The 22,541-nt window shown below is 44.4% G+C and overlaps 1 protein-coding gene and 1 long non-coding RNA gene across 4 annotated transcripts; both read right to left on the bottom strand.

The window, feature by feature from the left end:
- Positions 1-207: 207 nt before the first annotated feature.
- On the bottom strand, positions 208-11,928 carry LOC120019752. 3 transcript variants are annotated; one of them, XM_038963183.1, is made up of 15 exons: positions 11,842-11,928; positions 5,920-6,011; positions 5,620-5,684; positions 5,483-5,528; positions 4,280-4,474; positions 3,933-4,135; positions 3,684-3,755; positions 3,320-3,386; positions 3,110-3,237; positions 2,892-2,961; positions 2,582-2,791; positions 1,866-2,147; positions 1,629-1,748; positions 1,209-1,394; positions 208-1,010 (listed from the first exon to the last, which is right to left on the bottom strand). In XM_038963183.1, exons 3-15 carry the CDS (start codon positions 5,626-5,628, stop codon positions 802-804), a joined length of 1,797 nt encoding a protein of 598 aa, XP_038819111.1. In that variant the 5' UTR covers positions 5,629-5,684; positions 5,920-6,011; positions 11,842-11,928; the 3' UTR covers positions 208-801. The 3 variants fall into 3 exon arrangements, with proteins under 3 accessions (XP_038819111.1, XP_038819110.1, XP_038819112.1); XM_038963182.1 differs by having other exon boundaries at positions 1,209-1,397; XM_038963184.1 differs by lacking the exons at positions 1,629-1,748; positions 1,866-2,147 and having other exon boundaries at positions 1,209-1,397.
- Positions 11,929-12,017: 89 nt separating this feature from the next.
- Positions 12,018-22,498, bottom strand: LOC120019501. Its single transcript, XR_005472338.1, has 4 exons — positions 22,390-22,498; positions 13,683-13,887; positions 13,543-13,576; positions 12,018-13,192 (listed from the first exon to the last, which is right to left on the bottom strand). It is a non-coding gene; the product is annotated as an uncharacterized LOC120019501 (long non-coding RNA).
- Positions 22,499-22,541: the final 43 nt, after the last annotated feature.

The following is a 22,541-nucleotide window of genomic DNA, read 5'->3' on the forward strand; positions in this document are numbered from 1 at the left end:
TATCACTTATTTTGTGTGAATATAAATGTAAATGTGCCTAAAGTATTTCTAGAAGGATGTTTAGAAATGAATGCTGCTACACAGCTTTTATATTGATATCAGCAGAATTTTTATAATCAATTACATTATTAGTGTTATGATAAATATTAAATATCTGACTCAACACTTGTTCTAATCAATGTTGCATGTGTACTCTTTTTATGAAAATAAGAACAACTTTATTTAGCTTTGGAATAGATTTTATTAGTCCATCTGCAGAGACAGAAATTCCTCAACACAAATGAATAAATCTATTGATATCAGAAGAGTTGAGGAAAAATGTTATCAATGTCATTATTACTAAGTTATTCAATATTTTATGCAACACTTGTACTTGATTTATTCTCATAGAATTAAGACAAATTCAGAAACAACACACTCATGATACTGTAGGTACAACTGTTCAATCTCTGATTGAGGCATAATGTAACAAAGTAGGAAATGCCTCAAACAATAAGTGCTTCTAATACTAAAAGTAGAACAAGCTGAAACAAACAAATACGTATGAGGTATCTAATCTTCAAAGATTCACTCACACCAGAGGTTCTACAGGGAGAAGTCTAATTTTGTAGTTATTGAGAATCAAGATAATCTTTCATTTGGCTCACTACACAGATTGTGATATGCTTTATTCTAAACTAGAATGAGTCACCAACGCCCTGGGTGGAAGTTGTAGGTTTTTAAATCATGTTGGTGGCGTTGTAATCTTGTTACAGACTTCAGACACTTTCTTTGTTGCCACAATGGGGAACTTAATAATGTCTAAGTACTGCTGCTGTATTTCTGTAAGGCCTTATGTATGAGAGTCACTGCATTATCATTTGTTTTACACTGCAGAAGTCCCTCAGAGTCATGGAAGAGAACATTAACTTTCTCCACTACGTTTTTGTAGTGAGATGCAGATCTCTGGCTTGTGACAAAGCATTTATCAAAAGTATGGTGCATCACCACTAGAATGGCATCTCTGTTACCTGTTGAGAGACAAAATGATGCAAGCGTTAGAAAAGTACTTCCACAAAAAAATCATTAGAGACAAAAGGTTGTTCTACAACATGAATTAATACATCCTGTTGAGTAAAATGAAATCCCATGATGGAAGTAGTATTGACAATTGTATTCGGTCTAGAAATCTTTTACTTTCATGGTGTAATCCCAAAAGGCTTTCCTACCTGGAACTTGGCTCATGGCAGCCTCAATGTCAGTTCCCACACGAGATGTAACAGGACAGAAGACCATTATGACTTGGCAGTCCTCTACACTGGTCTCCTTTCGTTTAAGTCCCAGATCCTCCACTTGTTTCATGAGTGTAAGGTGAGTGTTCAGGGTTTTTCCACACACTTGTGAATAGACTTGAACTTCTTGAAACAAAACATAACTAAATTACAACACTACATACAGTATATCCCCAAGATGTTGCATACAAAAGCAAAGTGGTGGATTTCCATTGCAGACATTTCACACTAGAAAGCTCATCACACATCAGCTATCAGAGGGGAGAGGTAAGGAGTGATTTATGCCAATTAGATTGACTGACGGGAAATGCATGAACAAATTATTTTTGATTAGTACAAATATCTCAAGAATCTCACCCGGCAAATGTTTTGTTTCAATGAATCTGAATCCACTGAAAGAATTCCACCAACTTCCAGATTCTTTTCCTTCCTTTTCTTTTGGGACCTGGATGTTACCAGGTACTGATGAGGACCTATCTGAAAGTAGCAATTGAAATCAAATTTTCTCCACACATTGTTTCCAATTCCTTAAAGGGGCAATCTGTGATTGATACATCCATTTTTTTAACTTATAAATTGATGATACTTATTTACTTTGAGCAGTGATTAGGCTTTGATAATTATCTTTGTAGGATGTTGCAGATGGCTCAACAGCAGCTGCTCCTGAAGTGTATGGAAAGTATGATTTTGAGGTCTCCAGTTTGTCTTGTGACCTGAACTGCCCACTACCAGTGGTACTTGGAGGAGCATATGTTATTCCAGTTACTCCTGAAGTATGAGGTGGGGTGTCCTTGAAGATTTGCCTGTTCTGCCCACCAGTGGTAAGTGGCATATCTGTTCTTGGTCGTTTGGGGTGGGCCTCTACAGCATCTAAGGCTGAGGACAACATAAAGTACTATGAATTAAAATCCAATGTTTTTGCAGCACATTCTTGTGAGTCTGTGCACGTTATTGTGGTTGGCTTTGCCAGCTGTAAAAGGGTTTAATAACATTATAGAATTCTTCTGTTTTGATAAAAACGTGCCGTGTTTAAGGTTGAGTTACCTGGTTGTTCTGAAGCGCCTTTAACAGATTGTTTATGTACTGGAAAAAATTTACATTGCGGCTGTTAACTGAGTAATTTCAGGCTAAGAAAAGACTGTGTTCGAGCTCCATTGAAGTCCCAATAGTGAATGTCTTGAATGTTTAACTTCTCAACAAATCTACACTATTCATGAAATCTACGTGTTACCATTATCTATGTCTTTTGATTCGTGAGGGATGAGACCCACTGTTCTGCAACTAACACAGACAGCAGTTATGTCATTTACCTGCAACATTGGATGGCTGGTTTCCTGCTGTAGCAGAGTCAGCTGATGGGGACACAGCATTGCCCTCAGCCTCCATCGGCTCTTCTTGATTGTAGCTCTCAAGCAGTTCAACGTGTTCCTGAATGAAGTGCAGGGCTTTGGCCAGCTGCTTCTCCAAATCTTTAAGAATAGTTACGTAGCCATGTAACACTCCCCCAGGAACAAGTGCATCTGTAAGGAGAAAGTGACCAATGCATACAATTACAACCAAAGATACACCACAAATGTATTGGGTGACAGCTATGCTGAAAGTCCTTGAAAAGGGACTTACTCTTCATGACAACAGCTGGAAGGAATTCCCTAAACTCGTTAAGAATTAAATCGATAGGTTTAGCTGTGTCCTAAGAAACAAAAATAACAGAAAACATGGGGGGATTAGTACATACAATGGAAATGTACATTGAATCAAAAACCTTCATTCTATTAACTATACTGAATGATCCCACAAAGTGGTACAGTAACCACAGAAGCTTTTGGGGCTATACCAACCTGTTTAGATTGGGTTAGAAGTTCACTGATCTTCTTCCTAAGTTTGAAATGCTCAAGGCCTGGCAGAAGTTCGTTCAGATCATCTCTTGTTAACTCTTGAATATCAATGTCCTCTTCAATTCCAGCTCCTGAAAACAAATATGATTTAATTAGGAAGAGTGTTTACAACAACTGACGATACAATGCATAAAGCTCAGGGAGATAACTTACTTGCAAGGGCAGATGCTGCAACTGGTGAGAGGCCCCTGATTTGCTCTTCCAAACTCATTGTCCTTGCCTAGGAGGAAGAGATTGATAGGCTATTTATTACTGTTCACAGGCTTTACACTGCTGCTAACTGTATCATTTAATTGTATTTACCTGAAACATATTTGTATTGTCACACTGATGATGCTGTAAGGAAACAGGATTTTATCCCCTCTGCTCTGACCACCTCCCTCTGCTGACCACCTCCCTCTGCTCTGACCACCTCCCTCTGCTCTGACCACCTCCCTCTGCTCTGACCACCTCCCTCTGCTCTGACCTGTCATTTGTATTTTGACCAAGTAGCAAAGTCTGAAATGAGACGACATACCTCTAGGTTTTCCTGCTCAGGGGCATCACTGGCTTCTTCTCTGACTAGTTCCCAGTCCTCATCATCCTGCACCTGAGTTAAAATACACAGTACACATACAGGTCAGTGTGCATGAGGAGTATTACAACTACGTGTTATTTCCCTAGACGTTACTAATCTCAACTCAAGCTCACCTTTTCCCATTTGTATTAATTGGGGACGCAATGTTCCTCTTTATCTAAATTATCATATTGAATAAAGGTGAACTACCTTTGGCTGTATTTCTGGCCTGTCCAGAATCTTTCTAATTGCTTCTTCATTGCGAAGACACTTCAGTAGTCCTTTGCTCTCATAGAAGAGACAGTCCACTGTGAGTTTTACATCACCTCTGGTCACTAGTCTGCTACTGTCAGGTACAGTGTAGTCTGGATCGAAGGTGTGATGCAGCACTACCAGGATGACACGTTTACCAGCTGTCAAGACAGTGAAGGACAAATAAGAGCTTTTGGAATTAGATGTCACTTTTTGAGAAGTTCCTTTATGAATTATTGATCACCTGGAAATAGTCTCTGGTGACTGATTGTTACAGTACACTTGGTTCTGGGTGCCAAGATTACCTGGAATCTGCTGCAGTGCTGCCTCAACATCAGTCCCAGCACGAGAGACGATGGGACAGAAAGCCATGATGACATCACTCTCCTCTAGTGACATCACCTCAGTTAAACCTTTTGCAGTGAGACAGCGATTGATTTCCTTATGAGACCGCAGAGTATTTCCAGTCAGAATGGTGAAGAATTTCTCCGTCCTCCACTCTATAGAATAATAAGCATGTGATTTAAATCTAGGGTTAAGCAACTGTGACACCTCAGTTACTACATTAGCATATTCAAGTGTCTTACAGCTAGCCTGGTCCATAAATGGCAGTGTTGTAGGCTAACTTAAATTGTACTGTAGAAGTCGCAGCTACAATAAAGACATCTAACTAGCCTGTTGGAATTCCTTATTGTGCCCTTACAGACAATGTCCACAAAAATGGATGTGCACTGACAAAATGACGGAGCCCATTAATTTTCAATGAAAGGAAAGTGGATCTCGCCAAAATGAGCACGGATAGATAAGTTCAACGAACAGAGCGATGCAAAAAGTTGGAGATAGCGGAACTCTTTGTTAATTCCTGATGATATTGCGGTGAAATTGACCAATTGGGGACACTGTTCTACTGATGCACAAATGTTCAGCAGCGCAAACTATATAGAATTCGCCCGCGTGAAGTCCTAAAATACTGAAATGAGTTACCTCTGGTTCGTTCAGCCATTCCTAACGGGTAAATTAATGGGGAAAGAATAGGGTTTTGGGATAAACGCCGTAAATAAGGTTTGAGGTTAACACAGGCTAAGGAGATATTTTGTATAAATGTATAAGATCTCCTGGGCCTGTGTTTACCACAGACCTTATTTCAGCATTTATTCAAAAAGCCTACAAAAACTACATGTATTTCCCAAGAAGCTTTGTCCAACGAACGATGGCGGAGTTAATGCCTACAAAAACACGCCATTACTATTGCTCTGTCTACCGGCGCACAAACATTCAGCACCGTGGACAGCGCCACAACCAGCGCAAACTGATAGCTAGTCGACCTAACATTTTCAGACACTTCTGTTTTGCCAAGATGCCCATTGTTCCCGTTCCCTTGACATGTAGATGTGTTAAATAAATAGAAGATTATTGCAATAGCCTACTGCGCTAAGACTCTTTGATATCCTGCTACAGGTGGTTACCACAAGTTAATTGGGACCCAGATCATGTTAATCTGTGCTTACTTGGTGGGAGGATCCTGAATGGCTTTTCCAAACTCTTTGTCCTTGCCTAGGAGGAAGAGATTGATAGGTTATTTATTAGTCCAAAACATTGTTCACAGGCTTACACAGCTGCTAACTGTATTTTTCATTGTAGTTACCTGACTCATACTTGTCACACTGATGCTGCTGTAGGGAAACAGGATTTGATGTCCTCTGCTCTGATCTTGAAAAGATAACAGATTCAGGACGGTAGGCCTATTCTGATACTGAACTTTACAACATTGTCAGATAGAAAATACATTGTGCCCAGAGAATTCATTTTCCTTACTGTAAAAGGTACATTTATCAACGTTTTTCATAATTCAATAAGCCTGGGCAATCAAATAACAAATTCACTGATTAGGGCAAGGTAAGAGTCATTAGGCTGTGGATGCAAAATCTTACGAATATAAACTCACCTGCTGCTGTTTATCAACCTTTATTACGTTGCCAGGTAAGACCCACGGAGAAACAGTCACTGTTTAGATGAGTGGAACGTCAAATACTGACACTGCAGAGACACACAAAGGATTGCCTGTTACTGAAACACTTAATTACATCGATCGTGGCATCATTTCCCTCCTATACTAGCTTTAATGGCGAGAAGGAAGAAACAAAAGCTTGATACCCAGTATAAAATGGTGCTTTTGGTTGGTCGTGACAGACAACCACTACGCAGATGCACACCGGGTGAAACGGGCACGGGGTTAAAATCACTGGGGAAGCCAAGCCCCCCCCCCCCCACACCAGAAAAGCCATATTACATCCTACACTGTATGTGCTGTGAATTCATATGCCTTGCGAGCGTGATATATAGGCCTAAAGGCCGAGACAATAAGAAGACAGTGGCAGAATACATTTTAACAAAACCTTTGTTTTATCACAAAACAGCAACCTCTGTCTGAGGAAATCCATGACGCAAATTGCATGTAACAGACCTACATGACCTACAGCATGGTTAAGGAAGTTAATGTTTCTGACATTTTCAGACCAATAAACAACTATTGATTTAGAACCACAGAGAGTTACTGCAAGTCACAAAGAAAACAGGCGCTGCCTCCACTGTTCCAGCACCATTTCAACTTGAACATTTCAACATCATCAAATCACCTTTGCTTAGTATAATACAGTGACAACTAAATGATACCAAAAACAATTGAGTCCAACCATGGCTGTACATGGTTCTGATTTTTGTTTGCGCCTGCGTGTGTGCGTGCGTCCGCCTTCGTGAAAGTAGAAACACATGCTGACTCACCCTATTTGTAGAGAAATGTTTGGGTCAGAATCGATCTTAAAATCATTGGCCAGTACGGAGAATTAAGTAAAACTACAAGTCCAAATCCCTATATCCATCCATGGCTAATTTAGGAAAGGGACAATTTTAGCTAGCTAGCCACCGGTGGACAACAACACAATGAGATGCAACAATTCAAGTTGTTTCTGTTAATGACGTATGCTCTCAAAGCGATTTGATAGGAGAGACGCCAAATCCAAGCTAGCTTCCCTTTAGACTTAGTTTTTTTTCGCCAGGACCATTCACAGTTGAACTCACTCAGTTTAGCTCAACGCTGATTAGCACATTTTTGTTTCGCTCACTCTGACGCTTTCTCTGGTGAGATACGTTTACCCTCTTGCGAATTGAAGGAAAATTATGAAACACAGATCTGAAAAATATCTATTTTTTTACCCCGATTTAGTGATATGCAATCTTGTCTCATTGTTGCAACTCCCCAACAGGCTCGGGAGGTGAAGGTCGAGTAATGCGTCCTCCGAAACTTTCCCGCCAAACCGCGCTTCTTAACACCCGCCCGCTTAACCCGGAAGCCAGCTGCACCAATGTGTGGGAGGAAGCACCATTCAACAGACAACTGTTGTCAGCCTGCAGGTGCCCGGCCCGCCACAAGGAGTCGCTAGAGCACAATGAGCCAAGTAAAGCCACCCCGGCCAAACCCTCCCCTAACCCGGACGACGCTGGGCCAATTGTGCACCACCCTATGGGACTCCCGGTCACGGCCGGTTGTGACACAGCCTGGGATCGAACCCGCATCTGTAGTGACGCATCAAACACTGCTTCCCAGTGATTTTACCCACACACAGCTACTGGTGACACCCATAACCTAAGAGGTCTTCAGCAGGTTGGGTGCCGCCGGCAGCAATGAGTTGAGTCTGCGCGACATCAGACGCTGTGCGTGTCTACTGTCCATCCCCTCTGTGGCGTGTTGCACAACTGCAGTATAGCTGACCATATGTCCATACTGTCTAGCTTGGCCTTCTTGCAAAAGCCTTTCACTCTCTTGGCAGCTGACTCTGCCTTTCCATTGGCTCCTGGATGGTGAGGGGAGGAGGTGACATGAATGAATCCACACTGCAATTTAAACAAATCTGGTTGATTCATAGCACCCCCCATTCTCTGTGATTACACAGTCTGGTTGTCCATGATGGCAAACTGGACTTTGCAGAATGTGACGACCATGTCAGCTGACACGTCTGGCAGTGGCTCCACCTCCCAGTAATCTGCGTAATGATCAACCATAATCAGGAAGTACTTTCCTATATACGCAAAAAGGTCCATGCTCACTGTTTGCCATGGGCACTCTGGGATGTCATGTGAAATCATTGATTCGTTTTGCTGTGCTCGTGCATATTCATTACAGGCTGAGCAGTTGGATACATGTCCTTGATTTCCCCTCTCATGTTCGGCCAGAAAAGTGTGTCCCTTGCCTGTCTACAGCGTGCCTCCCCGCCAATGTGTCTTGCATTTATGCGGCTCAGCATTTCCAGCCTCAGTCAGGGTTAGAGGAAGGGTTAGCTAACATGCTAAAGAGTTGCAGAGAAGCTAAAAAGTAGGAGGTAGATGAAAAGCTGCTAATTAGCTAAAGTTGTCCGTGATGAGATTCCAAATCGCAACCTTTGAGTTGCTAGACGTTCACCTTATACACCGACCCCGACAAACCACCCTAAGTAGCCATCTGTTTTATGTAACCATACATAACATTACTAATTTGAGTGTCTCAGATGTACATTGTGTCTCAGATGTACATGTGTCTCAGATGTACATCTATGTTATGTCTAGTCTATGAGACCAAACTGAAAATGGACATCTCCAAGCACAGACTCCACTAGATCATTGAACACGTCATGATATTCGCTCAGCAGCTCTTTGGGGCACTGCTCCACTTTGTTTAGCTCGGCTGGAATTGTGAGTTATGAGTCCTAAGTGCTCACACGTAAAACCAGAGAGTAGTGGGTTTTGATCCAACTCCACAACTTCAAAGACTAGCTTGTGTGTCACGTTCCTGACCTGTTTTCTCTTGTTTTGTATTTATTTAGTATGGTCAGGGCGTGAGTTGGGTGGGTTGTCTATGTGTTGTTTTCTATGTTGGGGTTTTGTGTGTTCGGCCTGGTATGATTCTCAATCAGAGGCAGCTGTCAATCGTTGTCCCTGATTGAGAATCATACTTAGGCAGCCGGGGTTTCACGTGTGTTTTGTGGGTGTTTGTATTTCGTGTCAGTGTTCGTGCCACACGGGACTGTTTTTCGGTTAGATTCTCTTTGTTATTTTGTTTCGTGTAGTGTTCAGTTTATTCGTAATAAAACATGGACACTTTCCACTCTGCGTCTTGGTCCGATCCCTACACCTCCTCTTCAGACGAAGAGGAGGAAATCAGCCGTAACAGAAACACCCACCACCTAAGGACCAAGCAGAGTGGAAAAGGGCAGCGACAGCAGCAGCAGCGGAAACAGACACAGGACTCCTGGACTTGGGAAGAGATTCTGGACAGCAAGGGACCCTGAGCTCAGCCAGGGGAATATCGCCGTCCCAAGGCGGAGTTGGAGGCAGCGAAGGCAGAGAGGCGCTGGTATGAGGAGGCAGCGCGGCGACGCGGTTGGGAGCCCAAGAGTCAGACCCAAAAATGTATTGGGGGGGGGGGGCACACGCGGAGTGTGGCAAAGCCGGGTAGGATACCTGAGCCAACTCCCCGTGCTTACCGTGGAGTGAGAGGGTGTCGTACTGGTCAGACACCGTGTTATGCGGTGAAGCGCACGGTGTCCCCAGTACGCGTGCTTAGCCCAGTGCGGGCTATTCCACCTCGCCGCACTGGTAGGGCTAGGTTGGGCATCGAGCCGGGTGTCGTGAAGCCGGCCCAACGCATCTGGTCTCCAGTGCGTCTCCTCGGGCCGGCGTACATGGCACCAGCCTTACAAATGGTGTCCCTGGTTCGCCAGCATAGCCCAGTGCGGGCTATTCCACCTCGCCGCACTGGCAGGGCTACGGGGACCATTCAACCTGGTAAGGTTGGGCAGGCTCGGTGCTCAAGAGCACATGTACTCCTTCACGGTCCGGTATATCCGGTGCCACCTCCACGTACCAGTCCTCCGGTGGCAGCCCCCCGTACCAGGCTGTCTCTCCGGGTTCTCTCTCCAGTTGCTCTCATCTGCCCAGCGCTGTCTGAGCTGCCTGCCTGCCCAGCGCTGTCTGAACTGCCTGCCTGCCCAGCGCTGTCTGAACTGCCTGCTTGCCCAGCGCTGTCTGAACTGCCTACCTGCCCAGCGCTGTCTGAGCTGCCTGCCTGCCCAGCGCTGTCTGAGCTCCCTGCCTGCCCAGCGCTGTCTGAACTGCCTGCCTGCCCAGCGCTGTCTGAGCTGCCTGCCTGCCCAGCGTCATCTGAGCCGCCCGTCTGTCCCGAGCCGTCAGAGCTGTCCGTCTGTCCCGAGCCGTCAGAGCTGCCCGTCTGTCCCGAGCCGTCAGAGCTGCCCGTCTGTCCCGAGCCGTCAGAACCGTCCACCAGACAGGAGCAGCCAGAGCCGTCCGCCAGACAGGAGCAGCCAGAGCCAGCCAGCCAGGAGCTGCCAGAGCCAGCCAGCCAGGAGCTGCCAGAGCCAGCCAGCCAGGGGCTGCCAGAGCCAGCCAGCCAGGGGCTGCCAGAGCCAGCCAGCCAGGGGCTGCCAGAGCCAGTCAGCCAGGGGCTGCCAGAGCCAGCCAGCCAGGAGCTGCCAGAGCCAGCCAGCCAGGAGCTGCCAGAGCCAGCCAGCCAGGAGCTGCCAGAGGCGCCAGTCAGCCAGGATCTGCCAGAGCCGCCCGCCAGCCAGGACCTGCCAGAACCGCCCGCCAGCCAGGATCTGCCCCTCAGTCCGGTGCTGCCCCTCAGTCCGGTGCTGCCCCTTAGTCTGGTGCTGCCCCTTGGTCCAGTGGGGTTGATATGGAGGGTGGTTGTTAGGAGGAGGCCACGGGGGCGAGTAAGGGGGCGGACAAAGACATTGTTAAGGTGGGGTCCACGTCCCGCGCCAGAGCCGCCACCGCGGACAGACGCCCACCCAGACCCTCCCCTAGAGTTTTAGGTGGTGCGCCCGGAGTTCGCACCTTGAGGGGGGGTTCTGTCACGTTCCTGACCTGTTTTCTCTTGTTTTGTATTTATTTAGTATGGTCAGGGCGTGAGTTGGGTGGGTTGTCTATGTGTTGTTTTCTATGTTGGGGTTTTGTGTGTTCTGCCTGGTATGATTCTCAATCAGAGGCAGCTGTCAATCGTTGTCCCTGATTGAGAATCATACTTAGGCAGCCGGGGTTTCACGTGTGTTTTGTGGGTGTTTGTATTTCGTGTCAGTGTTCGTGCCACACGGGACTGTTTTTCGGTTAGATTCTCTTTGTTATTTTGTTTCGTGTAGTGTTCAGTTTATTCGTAATAAAACATGGACACTTTCCACTCTGCGTCTTGGTCCGATCCCTACACCTCCTCTTCAGACGAAGAGGAGGAAATCAGCCGTTACATTCTGCTTAACCCCCTTAAACACAGTCTGTGTGATTTCACCCCATTGATCAAATTAACGTTAGCTCTCCTGAGTACAGCTTCAGTTGTGTGTTGCTTGTCTGTAATGGGGTTTTTGGTGATATTCTCTTTCACTCTCCTACTCATTACATGTTGCACCTGTATCGAACTGGCATTATTGTCTTTTATTATTCTGTTTTAGCTGCACAAACCATTTCTGGCCCTGAGGGTGAGCTGTAATGATGCAGACCAGTTCCTCTCTGTCAGAGCATCCCTCTCTATATATATAATATCCTCCACAACATGCACTTTCTTTACCCTGCCTGACACACCTTTACAAAATGCATATCAAGCCTAGACAGACCATAGTGCAGATCTAGCGCCCATGCACTATCGGCTGCCCAAACTAGAAAAATATACACAAATTAAGATGACCAATTCGTAGTCTACTTACCGCATAATATTGTCACGACGTCAACCAACACAGATAATAAACAATCACAATCACTTTTGGACGAGAGGTTCGTCAAATACCAGATCAAAAGTAATATAATCTTAATTTATGTAAACACTTACGTGTCGGTATTTTCACTCTGGAAACGTCCTCCTGATTTCTAGTAATCAGAAAGTGAAAGTGTCAGGCTATAACAGCCCCAGCCCGTTGGTCGGTCGGGGAGAACGTTCAACTCACAATCAGCCGACCGTCTCTATGGCTCTGACAAAATAAATAGCCTCCTTTATTCATTCGTTTTTATTGGTTTCTTGCACAGCAGGTCATTATTGTCACAACAATACTCAATTTTCTGACAAAGTAAAGGTCAAATAGCTTGACACAATGCAAGTATTGATTGGTTTAACATAAATAATCTGCATGAATTTGTGAGTTCATTGGCTCACATATTAGACATAGTAATGTCTAAGGCATGTTCAGTATATTATTTAAACAATAAGGGCCGAGGGGGTGTGGTATGTGGCCAATATACCACAGCTGATGCTGCCTTCATAACCATGATTGGCTAAAGTCCAACAAGATGCCTAAACCATCAACTAAAAGTACAGCTATCATGCTTGTAAACATATTACTGGATAGCTTTTTATAAATAGTTTGGTTTTTGCATTTAACTGTTAAATGCTTTTATAGAGGTAATTTCCTTAGTAGGTGAGGTCAGCATGTGGGAGAAGTTGGAGATCAGGATGATGGATGAGTTTCCCACTAGTAATGACCAGTTGGGGGGCCATTCAAGTGGATTTTTCCCAGTTGTATGTGGTAATTTCCAACTTTGTCATGAACGCAGCATGAGGGCTGTTTTTAGGCACAGAGCAAAGTGAAGTGTCTGGATACAGCCCTTAGCCGTGGTATATTGTTTTTTACACATGCCGCATTCAACCAGTTAGCAAGTCGTACATTTCCGATTTCCGACCAGCACGTGAACGCTGCAAAAAGGTTTCAGGCAATCAACATCTAGGAGCTAAACTTCCCGGTTTATAATAATATTGAATATATTGTTTTGTTTTATCACAGGTATAACCATCTCAGTCATTATCAATGTATAAATTGTATTTTAAGCACACATTTCTTGTTTTTGTTTGATGTTGTAGCTGCGGCCTACACATAAAGTAAATATACAGGTACACGGCTTGGAAAGAGAATATACCACTACATGTTATAGTAGGCTAATTTCAGATGATTGAGATGCATGTGTCTATTTCCCCTAAAACAAATCTCACATAATGTAATATTCATCAGAAAATGTACTTCCTGCAATTGATTTCAGTCACAGTCATTGGATGCATTACAAGAGGACCACACAATGTGTCTGTCCTCTGTTCTCGAATAAGGGGTTTTCTGGTCCTCTGTAGGACATACTCTGGAGGGTAGAAAACAGCAACAGTGGTCGTTGAGGAAAATACCACAACAGCTTGTCTCCTGAGAAGAGAATAACATACTACATCTCAACTTCATTTGGAAAGAATTAGATATCTTTTTAGAGCAACAAAAACATTTGATTTCTAGTTCATAACATGACAAATATTAATTTCTAATTATACATGCTATTGAGGGTAGAAAACAGCAACAGTGGTAGTTGAGGAAAATACCACAACAGCTTGTCTCCTGAGAAGAGATTAACATACTGCATCTCAACTTCATTTGGAAAGAATTAGATATCTGTTTAGAGTAACACAAATATTTCATTTGGAGTTTATAATATAAAAAAATATAATGTTCATACTACTAGTGTAGTGAATGTAGAATATAACAAAGATAAAGTAAACTACCATTGGCTGTACAGTTTGCCTCTTCATTTATAGTCTGAAAAAAGAAGTGATAAAAAAATAGGAACATTTCTATGACTTCCTCTGATACATTATCTACAGAGTGACACAGTACTGAATTAAAACACTTCAAATGGTGATACCTCAGGGCGTATGTCAAGCTTCTTCAAAATGTAATTGACTGCTGCTTCATTGCGTGGACACTTCAGTATAGTCCTTTGCTCTCATGGAAGAGACAGTCCACTGTGAGTATTACATCACCTCTGGTCACTAGTCTGCTACTGTCAGGTACAGTGTAGTCTGGATCGAAGGTGTGATCCAGCACTACCAGGAGGACAGGTTTACCAGCTGTCAAGAGAGAAACAAAATACATGTCAATATCAACGATAGAACTGGATGAGTACAGTGACAATTGCTAAATATAATGTGACAAGCATAAATTACTGTTGCAGAGGAATCACATTTTGATAAAAATATAGTGCTGAACTTAAAGGAGCAATCTGCAGTTGCTACATCCATTGGATTTCTAAATAAATTATATACAGTGCCTTCGAAAGAATATTCAGAGCCCTTGACTTTTTCCACATTTTGTTACGTTACAGCCTTATTGTAAAATGTATTAAATACTTTATGTCCCTCAGCAATCTACACACAATACCCCATAATGACAAAAGTGAATACCCCATAATGACAAAAGCAAAAACAGGTTATTAGACATTTTTGTAAATGTACTAAAAATAGAAAACAGAAATACCTTATTTACATAATTATTCAGACCCTTTGCTATGAGACTCAGGATTTAGCTCAGGTGCATCCTGTTTCCATTAATCATCCTTGAGATGTTTCTACAACTTGATTGGAGTCTACCATGGATAAATTCAATTGATTGGACATGATTTGGAAAGGCACACACTTGTCTATGTAAGGTCCCACAGTTGACCATGCATGTCAGCGCAAAACCAAGCCATGAGGTCGAAGGAATTGTCCGTAGAGCTCCAAGACAGGATTGTGTCGAGGCACAGATTTGGGGAAGGGAACCAAAACATGTCTGCAGCATTGAAGGTCCCCAAGAACACAGTGGCCTCCATCATTCTTAAATTGAAGAAGTTTGGAACCACCAAGACTCTGTAAGGACTGCTGTTGTATTTCTGTAAGGCCTTATGTATGAGAGTCACTGCATTATGTGGTGGCAGTCTTTCTTTGTGAACAGTTCCTAAGATCTGTGATTCGTCATGTAAGTTGAGAGGGGTGTATCTTGGCTATAAAAGATCTTTGTACTTTTCTGTTGGTACTCTCAACGTTTCATTAGAAATAGTGAATTGTTGAAGGTCAAATGCTATTGCAAAGCTTCTTATTATTAAAGCTGTAGTTTAAGTATAACTCTGACTGGTGTGTAGTTTGTAACTCTCCTCATTTGGTAAAGCAGAAATATGCCACCACATTTGGCGACGGGGATGGGAAGTGAATCTTCACTCGGTGACCGCTCCTGAAGATCTGGGCAAATCGTGCACGAGGGATCCCTCAAACTTGGGATCTCAGGGAAACCACACGAAGCAGATGGACCCACCTTTGATCTGAGAGGCGGCGAGCCGAGTGGATACCACATCTCAAACTTAGTCTTTTTTAAAGAAAGAGGTGAGCGAACCACACTTGAAGTCGAGTTTTTAGATAAGCCTCTGTTACGTAGGCTCTGAGTGTGTATTCCTTTGTGAGGAGGGCACCTTGGAGGCGTAAGCAGGGCCGAGTCAGAGGAGAGTAATCTGAGAGTTTGCGGACTCAAAGAAACTCTGCTACTGGTCGGTTGCGGGCGACCTAGAGCCGTCCTGACACTGAATTGATCACAGTGGAGATTGGTGCGGTCTGTGGGGATGAGGGGCCAGGGTGACTGTGCGTTCTGTGTGAAACACGGTACTTGGTGAAGCCCTATTGGAAGAAGGACCTCGTTCTGAAAGTGTCTGTGTGACTGTCTAAGTGACCCTCAGAGGTGGTGAATTCCAATTATTTAAAATGTGCTAGCCAGGTATGCCCTGAGTTACTCTATGTGAGTATTTTGTTTTGGGACCACTATGTAATATTTTGATTACATTATTGTAACGCTCGTCGTTAGGAGAAAGAGAGGAGGACCAAATCGCAGCGTGGTATGTATCCATATTTATTTGAATACTCTTCAATACGAACAAAACAATAAACAGAACGAAACCAACGACGCTACAATCCTGAACTAGTGAACATATAAAAAACATTGAACGCACGAACAGGAACAATCACCCACAAACAAACAGTGAAAACAGCTTACCTTAATATGGTTCCCAATGAGAGACAACGTAAAACACCTGCCTCTGATTGAGAACCATATCAGGCCAATAAGACACACCTAAACCAATGAAACACAAAACATAGAATATACCCACCCAGCTCACGTCCTGACCAACTAAACAAAGACTAAACAAAGGAAATAAGGTCAGGAACGTGACAGTACCCCCCCCCCCCCCCCCAAGGTGCGGACTCCGGCTGCAAAACCTGAACCTATAGGGGAGGGTCTGGGTGGGCATCTGTCCACGGTAGCGGCTCTGGCGCTGGACGTGGCCCCCACCCCACCATAGTTAATCCCCGCTTCCGTGGCCTCCTCCTAATGACGACCCACCAAAATAACCCCACTGTACTGATGGGCGCCTCTGGACAGAGGGGCAGCTCCGGACTGAGCGGCAGCTCCGGACTGAGGGGCAGCTCCGGACTGAGGGGCAGCTCCGGACTAAAGAGCAATTCCGGCATCGCCGGCGTGACAGGCAGCTCTGGCAGCTCCTGGCTGACTGACGACTCTGGCAGGTCCTGGCTGAATGACGGCTCTGGCAGGTCCTAGCTGAATGACTGCTCTGGCAGGTCCTGGCTGGCTGGCGGCTCTGGCAGGTCCTGGCTGACTGACGGCTCTGGCAGGTCCTGGCTGACTGACGGCTCTGGCAGCTCCTGGCTGGCTGACGGCTCTGGCAGGTCCTGGCTGACTGACGGCTCTGGCAGCTCCTGTCTGGCGGGCGGCTCTGGAAGCTCCTGTCTGGCGGGTGGCTTTGAAGGCTCAGGACAGATGGGCGGCTTTGAAGGCTCAGGACAGACGGGCAGCTCAGATGGCGCTGGGCAGACGGGCAGCTCAGACGGCGCTGGGCAGACGGGCAGCTCAGACGGCGCTGGGCAGACGGCAGTGCAGGCGGCGCTAGGCAGACGGGCAGCGCAGGCGACGCTGGGCAGACGGGCAGCGCAGGCGACGCTGGGCAGACAGGCAACGCAGGTGGCGCTGGGCAGACGGACAGCTCTGACGGCGCTGCGCAGACGGGCAGTGCAGGCGACGCTGGGCAGACGGGCAGCGCAGGCGACGCTGGGCAGACAGGCAGCGCAGGTGGCGCTGGGCAGACAGCAGACTCTGGCCTCTGGAGACGCACAGGAGGCTTGGTGCGTGGTGCCGGAACTGGTGGTACCGGGCTGGAGACACGCACCACAGGGCAAGTGCGTGGAGGAGGAACAGGGCTCTGGAGACGCACAGGAAGCCTGGTGCATGGTGTTGGCACTGGTGGTACTGGGCTGGGGCGAGGAGGTGGCGCCGGATATACCGGACCGTGAAGGCATACAGGAGCTCTTAAGCACCGAGCCTGCCCAACCTTACCTGGTTGAATGCTCCCCGTAGCCAGGCCAGTGCGGCGAGGTGGAATAGCCCGCACTGGGTTGTACTGGCGAACCGGGGACACCATGCGTAAGGCTGGTGCCATGTACACCGGCCCAAGGAGACACAATGGAGACCAGATACGTTGAGCCGGCTTTATGGCACCTGGCTCGATGCCCACTCTAGCCCGGCCGATACGTGGAGCTGGAATGTACTGCACCGGGCTAAGCACACGTACAGGAGACACCGTGCACTAAAAAACAATGAACGCACGAACAGGAACATTCACCCACAAACAAACAGTGAAAACAGCCTACCTTAATATGGTTCCCAATCAGAGACAACGTAAAACACCTGCCTCTGATTAAGAACCATATCAGGCCAATAGGACACACCTAAACCAATGAAACACAAAACATAGAATATACCCACCCAGCTCACGTCCTGACCAACTAAACAAAGACTAAACAAAGGAAATAAGGTCAGGAACGTGACAATTATGGGTTTCCCTGTACATATAGACAGGGTGTGAAATCCTGTGTGGGGAATCTTTGTAGGAGCGTTCTGTGTGAGCGCGGTAGGTTGACTCTGTGTGGGTAACCTTTTAATTATGTTCTGATGTTCTGTGTGGACATCTGACCAGTTCTGTGTGAACATCTGACCAATCCTGTGTGGGTGATTCTTAAAGTTCTGTGTGAGTAACTAAGAATTTCTTACGTTTTATATGGATTCTGTGAATATATGAAAACATGATCAATTGTATGTGCGTATAATCGATTACTATTGATAACAATGAAAGTAATGCTGAGAATATAATTAGATACAACTTAAACCACCCATTCGTAGACGTACGTATAATAATTTGATAATAATAATTTGATAAAGACGAGGTTCTAATCTCGTTCCTGGTACTACATAGTACAAAAACACCAACTCATCCAATGGCATATATCAATTATCAACTCTAGATACTCTCATCTCAAGTAAGCCCCCTCTTGACTCCACTCCTGGACAAGCTCACTGAGGGGAGTGAGCCTCTAGGTCATACACTGTCCCAGGATAAGTGTAAGATCAGAGAGGACATACAATGTTTCCAGACACTGCCATACACCTCCCCCCAATGGGAAAAGGAGGGAGTGACTGGCGCACAGACATTGTGGAGACAAGTAATTGGTTCCCCATTAATCATGCCATCCCTTCACATGGTTTAAGAATAGGTAAAGACACATTCACATATGAAGACAATGTTCCATTCTGTTCTCTTCCCTTTCTGATATTCTGCATAGCACCAGGGACATGTGAAAGACAAGCCTGACCTCTCCCCTCTTTGGGCCCCAAGTGACTGAGCCCCAGCTGAGGGAAAAGTGCAACTGCCAACATCCAAAAAGATACATTCTAATGACAAGTATCTCACATAAGCATATTATGCAAATAAAACATCTTAATTATCTATGTTACCCAACTAATTCTGATTAATCCGCCACAATTATAATTTGTTTTACACTGCAGAAGTCCCACAGAGTCATGGAAGAGAACATTAACTTTCTCCACTACGTTTTTGTAGTGAGATGCAGATCTCTGGCTTGTGACAAAGCAGTTATCAAAAGTATGGTGCATCACCACTAGAATGGCATCTCTGTTACCTGTTGAGAGACAAAATGATGCCAAAACCCAAAACCCTTTTCTAGATTAAAGGTGGACAACATGGACCAATACAGATGTAACAGGACAGAAGACCATTATGACTTGGAAGTCCTCTGCACTGGTCTCCTCTCATTTAAGTCCCAAATCATCCACTTGCTTCACGAGTGCAAGGTGAGCGTTCAGGGTTTTTCCACACACTTGTGAATAGACTTGAACTTCTTGAAACAAAACATAACTAAATTACAACACTACATACAGTATATCCTCAAGATGTTGCATACAAAAGCAAAGTGGTGGATTTCCATTGCAGACATTTCACGCTAGAAAGCTCATCACACATCTGCTATCAGAGCGGAGAGGTAAGGAGTGATTTATGCCAATTAGATTGACAGACAGGAAATGCATGAACAAATTGCTCACATGTAGAACCAGAGAGTAGTGGGTTTAAGTCCGACTAAACAACTTCAAAGACTAGCTTGTGCTTAAGCCCCTTAATGACACAGTCTGTGTGATTTCAGCCCACTGATCAAATTAATGTTAGCTCTCCTGAGTACAGCTTCAGTTGTGTGTTGCTTGTCTGTAATGGGGTATTTGGTGATATTCTCTTTCACTCTCCTACTCATTACATGTTGCACCTGTATCAAACTGGCATTATTGTCTTTTATTATTCTGTTTTAGCTGCACAAACCATTTCTGGCCCTGAGAGTGAGCTGTAATGATGCAGACCAGTTCCTCTCTGTCAGAGCATCCCTCTCTCTATATATATACAGTTTTTCTCAATTGCTAAAACACAATCTCTTAAACCTTGCTCCATTTCCTGAAAACATTAAACACAAAACCTCATCTTCAAGCACTATTTACATAACCTCTGACTCCTCTCGCAAAATGAAACATTCGCCTCAAAACAGTTTTACCTGTGTTGAAAATCAAACACTGCTCTCAAAACATTAAAAAAGTGATCAAAATGATATACACTCTCAAGCAGTCAGTAAACAATACACCGAAAAATAGAAAACACATTGTTCAAAACATACAATTCTCAGGGAGAAGTACATTTTTAATCTACATTTTTTTTTCCGTCATTGTCTTTTGATGAACGAAAACATGTTCTATCATAGTAGCTCAAAATTCATCAGAAATTACTACTCTGCTTTGCTTTTTGCAATTTTGTTTTTTGTTCTTCCTCCTCCTTGTAGCCCTATTTTTACAGTACTGTACCCTGCATCTCACAAACTTATCCGTTGTCTCTGTGATACTGTAATTCAAAAATCAAAGGAGTAAACATGTGATCAATGTGCTTCTTCTTGTCTTTGGGCTGGGTCAGGCCAGAGCACTTCGTCGACATCACAAGCAATATTGTCCCTCCTGAGGCAACGGGGGAAGAAGCCTCATGTGTGCCGTATCCAGCCCTGACATGATTCCTCACCTATATCACCACAGGCTAAATCCATGGCTTGCAGCAGATTTACTCTGGTGTAGGGTTGTCTATCATACACTTGCCATCTCCAAGAGGAGAAAAACTCCTCAATCGGATTCAGGAAAGGCGAGTATGGAGGGAGGTACAAGTTCATAAACTGCCCATTGATGTTAAACCATTCCCTTACCTGAGCAGCTCGGTGGAAACTGACATTGTCCCACACTATCACATAGGTGGGAATGGGATTCTCATTTAGCTCTTGACCCTGCAGCTCTTGAACCTGCTGCTCAAATAAAATATCTCTTAGATTGGCAATAAATCTTAGAAGGTGCTGGGTGTTATATGGCCCGAGTGTAACATGGTGATGTAGAACACCATGGTTGCTGATAGCAGCACAGATTGTGACATTGCCACCTCGTTGACCAGGGACTTCAACAATGGCCCGCTGTCCAATCATGTTTCGGCCTCTCCTTCTCCTCTTTGTTAGATTGAAGCCTGTTTCATCGACAACGATGAACTCATGGGGTCTGTCCAAGGATTCCAAGTCAAATATTGTCGATGTAGAAATACAATATACTGTATGTAGGATTTTGTAAGTCGTACAGAGACAGTGCTATACTGTAGAGTACAATTAGGCTTCTGATTCACATACATTGTATGTACTGAAGAGTAATGTCATTCACATAGTATGTGTTAGTACTGTAGACAATCTGGATTACAGTAAATGTTTCTGAATGTACACTTACTTACACATACTGAGCTCGCAGTTCTTTCACCCTTGGTGAGTTGCGCTCAAAAGGTACTCTGTATACTTGTTTCATTCGCATCCTGTTACGATGGAGGACACGGTCAATTGTGGAAATGCTCACACTGTCGATTCCCTGGAAGTGTGTGTTGTGTTGTATCACTCGTTCCTGGATTTCTCTGAGTCGTATTGCATTATCTTGAAGGACCATGCCAACTATAACGGCCTCTTGCTCCCGAGTGAATATAGCTGTCCTTCCACCTACATGTGGCAGCCTTGCAATTCTACAAAAAGTAGTTGTGCAGTTACAAAACATATTCATGCAGTACAATACATACAGTGATTAACTTTACAAATGTCTATTGAAACCGCTGCATATAGTGTAGTACAGTAAATTTGCAATTACAAAAATACAGTAGTATACTGTACCTGTTCTCTTCTCTGAATGTCCTTACTATGGTGGACACAGAAAATCGTCTCAAATTGGGTTGCACTCTAAGTCCTGCTTCCCTCATTATCAGTCCATGGACAAGAACATGGTCTATAACTGTCGCTCGAATTTCATCAGATATTTCCACTCTTTGTCTTCCTCTTCGTCCTCCTCTTCCTCTGTCTTGCCCTCCTCCTCCTCTTCCTCCTCGTCGCCCACCTCGCATACGCACTCGTCCTCGTCCTCTCACATTGTTTCTTCTATCCATTCTCAGACTTTCTCCTTCCCACCTTCAACAACCTGTTTGCTCTCTGAACTGGCTTATATTGGTTGTCGCATCATTTGAAACAGGTTAAATATATTTTGAGTGGTTGTGTTCAATCAATGACATATGTTCTCTATTTGTATTTGATTGTTGCCACTTGTGTTTACCAGTATGGATGACATGTGCATTAGAGTGCAGAATGTGTTTTGAGAATGAGAATGTGTTTAGAGTTTTGCTGAAAAGTCTAAGTGAGATCTGCAAATTGTGTTTTACCATGTGAAATGGTTTAAGGTATTGACAACAGACTGCATAATTAGCTAAATGAGTCCAGGCAACTGAGAACTTTGTTCAGCCAATGGGTTTTAGTGTTTTAGCAATTGAGAAAAACGGTAATATCCTCCACAACATGCACTTTCTTTACCCTGTCTGATTGGTCCCCTGTCTGATACACCTTTACAAAATGCATATCAAGCCTAGACAGACCATGGTGCAGATCTAGCGCCCATGCACTATCGGCTGCCCAAAATAGAAAAATATGCACAAATTAAGATGACCAATTCGTAGTCTATTTACCGCATAATACTGTCATGACGTTAACCATCACAAATAATAAACAAACTAGTCACAATCAGGTTTGGACGAGAGGTTCGTCAAATACCAGATCAAAAGTAATATCATCTTAATTTATGTAAACACTTACGTGTCGGGAATTTTCACTCTTGAACCGTCCTCCTGATTTCTAGTAATCAGAAAGTGAAAGTGGCAGTACGCTATCACAGCCTGTTGATTGGTCGGGGATAACATTCAACTCATAATCAGGACCGTCTCTATGGCTCTGACAAAATAAATAGC

Source organism: Salvelinus namaycush, chromosome 24 (assembly GCF_016432855.1).
Source record: "Salvelinus namaycush isolate Seneca chromosome 24, SaNama_1.0, whole genome shotgun sequence".
NCBI classification, from domain to species: domain Eukaryota; kingdom Metazoa; phylum Chordata; class Actinopteri; order Salmoniformes; family Salmonidae; genus Salvelinus; species Salvelinus namaycush.